The sequence below is a fragment of the Sciurus carolinensis genome, chromosome 8 (genome assembly GCF_902686445.1).
Source record: "Sciurus carolinensis chromosome 8, mSciCar1.2, whole genome shotgun sequence".
In the NCBI taxonomy this organism is placed as follows: Eukaryota; Metazoa; Chordata; class Mammalia; order Rodentia; family Sciuridae; genus Sciurus; species Sciurus carolinensis.
Window position 1 is genome coordinate 29,513,036 of NC_062220.1, and position 10,655 is coordinate 29,523,690.

General features: G+C 35.7%; 1 protein-coding gene across 1 annotated transcript; it reads right to left on the reverse strand.

The window, feature by feature from the left end:
• Positions 1–7: 7 nt before the first annotated feature.
• On the reverse strand, positions 8–10,174 carry LOC124991283 (hyaluronidase-1-like). Its single transcript, XM_047562106.1, has 3 exons — positions 9,254–10,174; positions 7,129–7,218; positions 8–463 (listed from the first exon to the last, which is right to left on the reverse strand). The coding sequence occupies exons 1-3, from the start codon at positions 10,172–10,174 to the stop codon at positions 8–10; spliced, it is 1,467 nt and encodes a 488-aa protein (XP_047418062.1).
• Between the last annotated feature and the right edge of the window lie 481 nt (positions 10,175–10,655).

The window sequence follows — 10,655 nt, forward strand, 5'->3', positions numbered from 1 at the left end:
ACATTTACTACTCTCTAGTATTACAAGAAAAAAGTATGACAATGTAGTAAGGAATAAAGAATTTCATCAGAATCACAGATAAGGTTATGCCAAGAAAAACTGGGAAATTAAAGTTAGCGACAGGAGCCTTGTTCTTCCAACTCAAGAGATCTGAGGAGGGAAGGTGGCAAGACTCTCCACCCCAGCTATAATAGCAGTGACACACAAATCCATTCTTCATGTTCATTACTGTCTGCAGTTTACTCCTCTCAGAAATGTCAAATCTGAAGCTCTTCTGGGGGACGTATTTCTTTCTGCTGCTTTCAGGCATATGCAGGTAAGAGGAAGATTCAGGTGTTTTTCGAACACACCTTCCATGACTGTTGCATAGACTTTGACTGCAGAGCTTGGCTGCAGTTGTCACATTAACAGCATAGTGACCCAGTGGCCCTTGAATAGACTGTTGCACAGATAAGCAGGTGTCCTGTAGGAAAAAATAGAAATCTGCTTAAAGCACTCTCAAAATGTGGTTCTGTCATCCAGGCAGAATTAATGCCTGAAGTTTTCAATTGGTAAGGCGAAAGAGAAAGAGTGTTTCAGTTGATTAACCATTTAAATGAGAATAAGTTTTTTAAGTTCGCAGAAATGATGAGCCTTGCCTTTGATTAGGAAGATTATAACCCCCAAAATTTCATATCATTTCTAGGAGATGATTCCACATTTAGATTATCTAGAGACAATTCCCTAAGGTAAACAGATATGTGCAGTGACTCTTTAAATAATCATTCATAATTTTAACTTTAATTGTAAAACATTTTCAGTGCTGGTACACAATATATTTACATTAGGTTGGATTTTTCTAAGAAGACCAAATTATTCTGTTTTCTGCAGAGATAATAATTTCTCTGAAGTTGGTCGGTGGTCTTTACATCCATGTTTTACAACTTTTATGTATACCTATATGTATAATTATGGATAATTGGTAGCTTTTTGCTTTTTAAACATTTAGATTATGTGGTGTATATTTTCTGCAACTTTTTAAATATAACAATCAAGAAAAAATTTTAGTGTTGATGTATTTAACTCTGATTTTTCTTTCATTGCAGCTGCTATTCAGTATTTCATAATATAAACATCACACTTTTGTATCAATCTGTAGGCAGTAGAATATTAAAGATCATTATTTAAAACCAAATGCTTGGGGCTGGGGAGATAGCTTAGTCGGTAGAGTGCTTGCCTTGTAAGCACTAAGGCCCTGGGTTCGATCCCCAGCACCTCCCCCCCCAAAAAAATGCTTAAGTTACTTGTACTAGGATACAGGGTTCAAAGATAGTAAGTCGATCATTCCAAAATTCTGCCATTGGGTGTTTCATTAATATAGTCACATCAGATTCTAGCACTAAGGCACATTTCTACATACTGATGATCTCTATGCTGCTTGGATTGGCAAGCCTATTTGAAATGATATCATCAGCTAACCCAGAGAGTCTCTCTAGAATCTTGATAAAACCTGCCTTGATATGTATAAAAAGAATATGGGGAAAACTTAGAAGATTCATTAATAACATAAGTTGAATGTTTCATTAGCATTGAAGTCATTCTATCAATATTAACACTAATGCATAATTAAAGGCCAATTAATTTAGAATAGTGGGGAATTTCCCCAATGAAAGGAGGTCTCAGAACTGTGAATCCATCTATAAAGGACTTGGGAATTCTAATGAAGAATCATAAAACAGAATAAAGTTCTTAATGACAGTTGGTTGAAAACAAGATAACATTTGGGGCAATAGCAAGTTCTGAAAATCCTGTGAGTGATATTATTTGTTTCAAACACAATCGATCTGAGCCAGTCTTACACTTTATTTAGGGACAAATGCTATTTTTAATTAGGACAAGATTTCCTTTCTGAGTCATCTGAAGAGGCTTCTAAGATGGAATAAAATAAAACAAGAAAACCCTGAACTAAAGACAGAGGAGGAGGAGGAGAAATAGAGAAAGAGTAAAGAAAGAAAGAAGGGAGGTAGGGGAAAGAAAGAAGGAGTTGAGGGGACTATAATTAAGAAAGCATAAAACACAAACAAATACAACCAAATTCAAGTTGGGCGTTCCCTGTTCTTTCTCTGTCCCATACCTGGAGACACCATGTTCACTTAACTTCCAGAATATGACATTCTCCTGTTTTTCTTTTACCAACCACACTAACAGCTTCTTCTCAGTCTTCTCTACCAGCTTCTGCTCATCTTTTCTATGTTTAAATTGTGAAATGTCCTCTGCTCAATTCTTGAACATTTTGTCTTCTGAAACTGTGCCCTTTCTCTGGATAAACTCATCCCATCTATCTCATTGCTTTGAGTGTAATTCCCAAATCTCCCTGACCTTTTCCCTGAACTGACTGTTTACTCAACTACTTACTTGACATCTCTATTTGGATGTCTCACAAGCATTTCAAACTCAATGTACTTCAATCCAATCTACTAACACTCTTCCCAGCCTGCAACTCTGGCAGCCTTATTCGTCTCTGCATATACCAACTTCTTCTTTCCAATGGCTCAGGAACAAAACCTTGGAGTCCTTCTTTACTGCTTTTCCTTCCACATTTAGTCCATCTGCAAATCCTTTTCAGTATACCTTCAAAACATATCCAGAATTCAACAGTTTCTACCACCCTGGTTCAGGTCACTACCAAATCTCACCTGGAACATTGCAATAGCTTTCTAACTCATCACTCACAATACATTCAAAACACAGTATATGCAACTTAATAATAAACGAGGTAAATGAAAATTCCTAGATTTGGATAGATTAAAAATGCTCTCCCAAGTAATAATTTGGGCAAAGAAAAAAGTTTGAAATATAATTCCGAACAAATTATAAAATAGCAGTTGTAACACTACATTTTAAAACTTACTGATACGACCAAAGTAATTTTCTGCATTATAAGCCTAATCATAAATGCTTTCGTCAAAGAGGCAATTCAGTCATCCAACAGGAAACAAGGCATTGTGGCTCGGCCTTTCACTTGAACCACTCAGCTGTGCAGCCATGTGAAGGGATAGCTAGTTGATGGGGCCCTAAGGGGTGCCCTTCCTACCTATGTTCTCCTCCGGGATCCTACTCCTCCCGTTCTCTGCACCCTCAGTCACTTTTCTATTCTTGGAAACTCCACTGTTGTTGCTACTTGTTTCATCAGATGAGTAGATTTCCTATCTCCATCTCATCACAGTAGCTGGTCACCAATTTCCTAGGACGCAACAAGTGGAATTTCACCATTATGTCAAACACGGCTGACCTTCAGTGTATCTGCTTTTAAATTCTAATTTTAAATCCTTAAAGAAATATGTTGACTTATTCATCTGTTTACATTTATTCAACTTTCTTTCATGATTTTAAAACTTTCAACGAGCTAGGAAAAAAAATATAAAAAACTCTAGGAAAAAATAAGTCTCAACATAATAAAGTCCACATATGACTATTCCATTATTAAAGTCATCAGCAGTGAAAGTTTGAAGAATTTTCTTCTAAAGTAAGGAGCAGGACAACTATGTTCACACTGACAACATAGTATGGGAAGTCATAAATAAAATAATTAGGCAAGAAAAGTAAAAATGAGTCCAAATTGGAAACAAATAAGTAAAATTATCCCTATTTGTAGATGAACAACATCCTATATGTATAAAACCCTAAAGACCACACACACACACACACACTTGCACACACGCAAACATAGTGATAGAAATAAACAAATTCAGTAAAGTTGTAGCCTATAAAATCAACATACAAAAATCAGTTCAATTTCTATATGCTAATAATGAATCATCTAAAGAGGAAATTAAGAAAACAATCCCACTTAGGGGGAATAAGAATAGGAAAAACAGTAGAATAAATCTAACATAATTTCCTATGTATATTATGGGCCTAAGCTATTTGGGCAATGGCCAAACAGACTCCATTTTACCCTGAGACTCCCTGTCATGTAGGAAATGCTTCTCCTGTGGGAAAATCCCATCTCTGTACCATCAACAGTTGCTTAGCATAGCATGTTTGGCAACACAAAATGGCAATTCTTATGTAATGTAAAATTGTTCTTTTTTTGGTTCCTATTTTTCTTGTAAGAGAATGATTGTATAGATGTTAGTAACCATTCTTTAACTTGTAACAACTAAGGTCATTTTGACCCACTTCCCCTTCTGTTTATGATTTTAGATATCATGAAGTTAGTGTATAATTTTGAATCATAGCAACAGACACTTATGATTGATGTACTGACTTGGGGTACAAAAACCCCTGCAACTCTACACTCAAGGCTGTCCTTCTAATAACTATTTTGGGACATTGTGTGACACAGTCAGCTGCCTGACTAATAAAAGACTCTCGAATTTGGACTTCTCAGTGGTGATTGGTCTGTTCTTAAGATGTGCCCCACAACATGTACACCTACGTGAAGCCCAACATCATGCCCACCCACAAGAATGGGGTTCTAGTTAGAATAAGATATATCCCATGCTTGTATAATTTTATCAAAATGGTGTTTACTGTCATGTATGACTAAGAAGAACCATTACACTATTTATTAAAAAATAAAATAGCTTCAAAAAGAACAAAATACTTAGGAATAAACTTACCCAAGGAGGTTAAAGATTTTTACACTGAAAACCACAATACATTAATTAAAGAAATTAAAGGACACAAAAATAAATAGACATCCTGTGTTCATTAATTGGAAGATAAAATATTGTTAAAATGCCCATACTACTCAAAGTGATTTATAGATTCAATGCTATTTCCATCAAAATCTCAATGGTATTTTTTTTTCAGATTTAGAAAAAATTTTCTAAAATCTTTTTAGAATCAAAAAGACTCAGAAAAGCCAAAATGCTCTTCACAAAGAACAAAGTTGGATGCCTCACACTTTGTATTCAAAATATATTAAAACGCTACTGTAATTAAAACACCATAGTACTGGAATTCTATAAAAGAAATTAGAGTAAAAGAACAGTATAGTGTCCAGAGGTAAGTCCACACATATATGAAAAACTGATCTTTGAAAAGGGTGCCAAAAACATGCAATAGGTAAAGGACAATTTAGTCACAAATAGAGTTGGGAAAACTGGTCTAAATGAAGCTGGACTTCTACATCACACCATACACACAAATAAGTTCAAAATGGATTAAAGACTTGGACATAAAAGACCTGAAACAGTAAAACTCCCAGAAGAAAACATAGGATAACAACTCCTTGGTATCCATCTTGGCAATTAGTTCTTGGATAGCACGAGCGCAGGCAAGTAAAGCAGAAATGTACAAGTGGGACAACATTGATGCCTAAAATGCCTCTGCAAAGGGACAGAGAAGCACCTAGCAGGATGAAAAGAGCCTATGGAATGGTAGAAAATATGAGCAGACCATATCTCTGATGAGGTGTTAATTTTCAAAACATATAAGGGACTCCTACAGTGACTCAATAGCTAACAAAACACACACACACATGCAAATAACCCAGTTTAAAAACTAGGCAAAGAACTTTAACAAACATTTTCCCAAATAAGACATACAAATAGCCAACAGACATATAAAAATATGTTAGCATCATTAATTATTAGGGAAATGTAAATCAAAATTACAGTCGGATAACAGCTCACACCTGTTTGGGTAGCTTAAAATAAAAAAAAATAATAATAACAAGTGTTCGTGAGGTTGTAGAGAAAATAGAACACTTTCATACCATTGGTAGGAATGTAAAATGGTGAGGAACCATGGGGAAAGGTATGGGAGTCCCTCAAAAGATTAGAAATAGAACTACGATATGATTCATACATACATGCATACCTACTTATGGGTACATATCCAATCCTGATCCATTCATGATTTTGAAGAGATCTACATGCCCGTGTTCACTGCAGAACTCTTCATGATAGTCAAAGTATGAAAACAATCCAAGTGTCCATCAACAAATGAGTGGAGAAAGATACTGTGACATATATGTATAATGGAATGTTACCAGCCTTAAAAAGAAAGAAATCTTGCTGGGCATGGTGGCACATGCCTGTAATCCCAGCAGCTCAGCAGGCTGAGGCAAGAGGATGGCAAGTTCAAAGCCAGTCTCAGCAACTCAGTGAGGTCCTAAGAAATTTAGTGAGAACCTGTCTCTAAATAAAATACAAGAAAGGCCTGGGAATGTGGCTCAGTGATTAAGTGCCTCTGGGTTCAATCCCCGGTACAAAACAAGATAAAATAAGACAACACAAGAATGACTCCGAAAAACATCATGCTAACTTAAATAAGGCAATCAGAGGAGGACAAATACTGCATGATTTCATTTTTATGAGGAATCTAAATATTCAAACTCATGGAAGCAGAGAATACAATAGCAGTGGTCAAGGTCTGAAGGAGAGAAAAATGGAGAGTTGTTATTCAAAGATTCACTCAGACTAGTTAAATGAGTGCTAGAGATGTGCTGTATGACACAATATCTACAGTTAACAAGACTGTATTTTCACTTCAAAATTTGTTAAGCTAGATCTCATGTTAAGTGTTCTTTCCGCAAAATGAAAAGAGAAGATTGTCCATAAACCTTTACATAAAAATAATTTATTTCCCATGCATATTTTTATCAAAGTAATCAGAAAAATAAAGAATCATTTATGGAGCATCCATCCTCAATGTAGATGAAATAATTATTTATTATTTAAACAGTACACCATTTTCATTGTCATATGTATAAATATCATTTTCCTTGTCATATGCTATATATAATGACATTATATGTGATATATAATATATTATAGTATATAATGCCACTTAATTTACTAAAATTCCTGCATATTAGGCTTAATTCTAGTACTGATTTTAGATGGAGAAGCCAAGACTCAGAAAGGTTAATTAACGTGCCCCCAAATTACACCTGCAGAATGAAATAATCAATTTCTCACTTTGGGTAGCCTGATGAGGAGTGTGCTCTTTCTACATCTGCTAACTATGGTGGTTAGTATAAAGTAGGTGCTCAAACAATGTTAATCCCTGTACTCTTTGAATTTCATTTCAGTCAGGTGAGCAGACAATCAGCCAGTCACCAATTGACCTGATGTGAAATATTTTTAAGCCACTCTCTAGAGTATATTAAAGATGCAGACAGAAATAACTGTTTACCTTTGAAGTTGAATATTCATTTCCTCCCCACAATATTATTCCTGCTGCACCCAATGCAGCACTTTCACCAATGGTGTGCACTAAGTCCTCCTAGAAAAGAGAAGTATCAGGAGCATTTTTTGTCAAATCACATTTAGTCATTGGTAACTGAATAATAATAAGAGCCAACCCATCCACTGTGGTAAAGAACACATTAATAATGTCATTTTTGTTTCTAAAGCAAAACACTACAGCAAAACTGGAAAACGTGATTCTGCCTTGCAACACCACTAGAGACACTGGACATAGCAGCAAACTAGATTCCAGTTCCCACTATTGAGTGAATTCTTTAGAGTGATGTTTGAGACAGACATATACACAAGTAGTTGCAATATAATAAATTAATATCTATATTAATAGCTCCCACAAAGCATAGATGAATGAGAAGAAGAAATGCTTGATTCTGTATGGAAGCGTCTGGAAAGGCTTCCTTGAACAGGTAAATTTTCAAGCAGGTCTTTGAGAACAAGAATGAATTCACACGGCAGAAAAGAGGGAGTTTCATGCCCAGAAGGAAGACCAAGGGTAGAGGCTCATATGCAAGCAAGAGCATGATCCACTGAGAGAACTGCCAGTAACTCCTTGTGGTCAACCACATGGGTTTGGGGAGAAGTGAAGCATATGAATCCTGATATATAAGCAAGATCCAAACACAAATCAGGCTTCATGGAGTATTGTTATATTCTACTGTTCTTGTTAATAACATTATTCTTGACATATTATAGACACTCAATAAATAATTTTAAACGAATAAATATAATGTAGTCTTTTTCCCAACGGGATTTGAAAAAGTGGCATGATTTGAGAAATCTGTCACTTAAGTAATACCTTAGCAAAAAGACTTTGGTAAGCCTAATAAAATATCTTAAAATATCCAGAGAACTGACTTTTGAAAGAAGGATTTGATTTTTTCTATGCTAGAGCAGAAGGTAGAATTAGAACTAGTCATCTGAACTTAGCCAGAGGCAAAGTAAATTCAACATACTCAAGAACTTTCTAGGAAGTAATATTGTCCCTGAAAAGCAGTTTTCCTTCTGATACAGGAATCATCCCACCAAAAAGTACAAAGGCAGAGGCCAGGAAAGAAGGGATTCTGTGTGTGAGGTAGGAGGTAACTTAGATACGATACCTCCATGATGCTAAAATTCTTTCTCTCCTAAATGTATTGAATCAACCCCCACCCCTTTTGTGTGACAGTTAGTAGTCCTGCAATGATAAAATGTCTAGTCAATAATATTCAGGTCAATAGATTTGAGTCTGAGTTTTTCTTAGGAAGATTTACTACTGTTTTGAAATATAAGTGGTCTAAGAGCTGTGTATTATCTCCAACAGTTCTACGTAGGGTTCTAAAATTACAGAGCTCTTGACTCTCAGGTATGGATGGAGATTTAATAGTTTTTTTTTTATGTAACTACCTATCTAATGATTGCATCCTTACAATAATGTTCTAAGTGACGATCCAGTTAACACTTGAACATTTGCAGTGTCTACAAACTCATTATCTTTCAAACAAGATCATTCCCTGATGTCTGTGCTTCCTGCTTTGGTGTAAGCCTAAAGACAAAATCTACTTTTAACCCCGTGACACTATTAGCTCACATTGTACATTCTTAAAGAAATAATCAGCAAAATCCATGCTAGTTTTTCAATTAACCTAATAAATTAAAAGAGAAAAAATGTAATGCAATGAAAAATGTAACTGGTTCAGAATTTACCCAGAGCTCCATTTAGTTTGTATCTGATTTGGAAAACTGCTGTGTATGCTCTCATACTAAGAAGCTGATTCCAAAATGTATCCCTGATTTATATTAATCTGTTACATTATTTAACTCCAGGTTTAAAACTGTTCTGCAAGAAAGCATTGTGAATTCTAAGCTGATAAGAATCATTATCCAAAATCTCCAAGCACACATCTAGTTGCTATCATTCTGTCTCAGTGGGTTGACATTTGAAGAAATATCTTTCTCTAATAATAGAATAGCATTCCTTTATCAAGGGGAAAATATCCTGAAACATTTCTTTCTAGACTTTGAATCATTCTACTAAATTCATAATTTTTTATGTGAGTAAACTTACTTTTTCTTACCTCTGACAGAACTTCAATACTTTTCAAATAAAATGGTCTGGAAAAAATAAAAACTGGCAAAGCATAATCTTGTCTAGCCCTTTCAGCAATTCTCATGGCTTCTCTAATTCGATAATGAACGAACTTCAATGCATTTGAACTTGACTTGAGTATTTTATCCAAATATATGGAAGGAAAGAGTGCTGTGCTTTTGTTCCACAGCCAAAGGAGCTGGTCGTTGCGGACAATCTCATCAGCTGGGCAATTACCTGTGTAGAACTCTGGGTTTATCCTGTAGTCATAATTGTAGCAATCTGGATAGAGATAAAAGCCCCATAAATGTTTTGGTCTCATTTCTGAAGCCAGTGTGAGAGTGACATTCATAAAACTCCTTCCAGCCTTTTCGAATTCCTGTTGGGCAACTGTGTTCACTTTGGCTTCTGGCCACTCAGGGTGGTGTTGTCTCGTGAAGGCTATGGAGTGGTTTTTATATATTATTCTGCTGCCCCAGTTCCTCTCCCACTGGGGCTTCCAACCTTCCCAGTCAATGATAACAAGTCCTTCGGATTGCCACCAAGAGACAGTTTCAGCAATATCTTCGGCCGTTTTCTTAACGTGTTTAGGAAGGCTCATATTCTGTGGTATTCCTCCATTAAAGGATTTTCCATCTTGGGAGAAATAAGGGTAATATCCCAATTCATTTGGATAGAATATGGCAATCGTTGATCCACTGTGAGTCTCTAAAGGATTTGATATAATGTTAAACAATTGAAGATTCATATTCACCTTGAAGAATTCCTTACAATAAATGGTGGAGGCTGCCCAGAAGATGTTGAAAGGCTGGTCTTTGATCACGGGAGGTAGTGCTGGTTTGAGGGCTGATAGAGTGACCGTGACACAAAGCAGCATCACCCCTGAGCTGGCCACCCACGCGTTACGCATGGCTTGGCATTCCCAGCATCACAGAAGTCCCTTAAAAATGAGAAGAAGAAAATTATACATGATGGAGTCAGATGGCATACAATAAACTGAATATTTTAAAAGAGGAGGTTTAGTAATAATGTGGGCCTCATTTATACTTTCATTTGAATAAAGGAAGGAAAAGAAAACATTTTTTTTTTTTGTCTTGAAATGTGAGGGGGAATGATCCAGTGAATAAAAATGCCAAAAGACTTCTAAAACCCTCAACTAAGGAAATTTGACCTGCTTTTTGTTCTGAATTGAACTTCCTTTCACTGAGTATTTAACCCAAACCATCCTGTACTGACAAGCTTTTTGCTCTTAGGGAACCGAAAAAGAAAGTTTGGATGGATTGCCACATCACCTTATGAATGTCTGGAAAAGTGACTTCAAAGACATGCCCAGTTATTAACAACTATTACATTTTACTAATAATTATTAATAAATAATTAATAATTAACAA

What these genes read in the sequence shown, in the direction of transcription:
- LOC124991283 (XM_047562106.1), bottom strand. Translation starts at nt 10,174, where the DNA reads ATGCGTAACGCGTGGGTGGCCAGCTCAGGGGTGATGCTGCTTTGTGTC. An exon ending in GTATTGAAGTTCTGTCAGAG is followed by an intron (nt 7,219 to 9,253) that starts GTAAGAAAAAGT and finishes TCTCTTTTCTAG; the next exon opens with GAGGACTTAGTGCACACCAT. An exon ending in ATGAATATTCAACTTCAAAG is followed by an intron (nt 464 to 7,128) that starts GTAAACAGTTAT and finishes TTTTTCCTACAG; the next exon opens with GACACCTGCTTATCTGTGCA.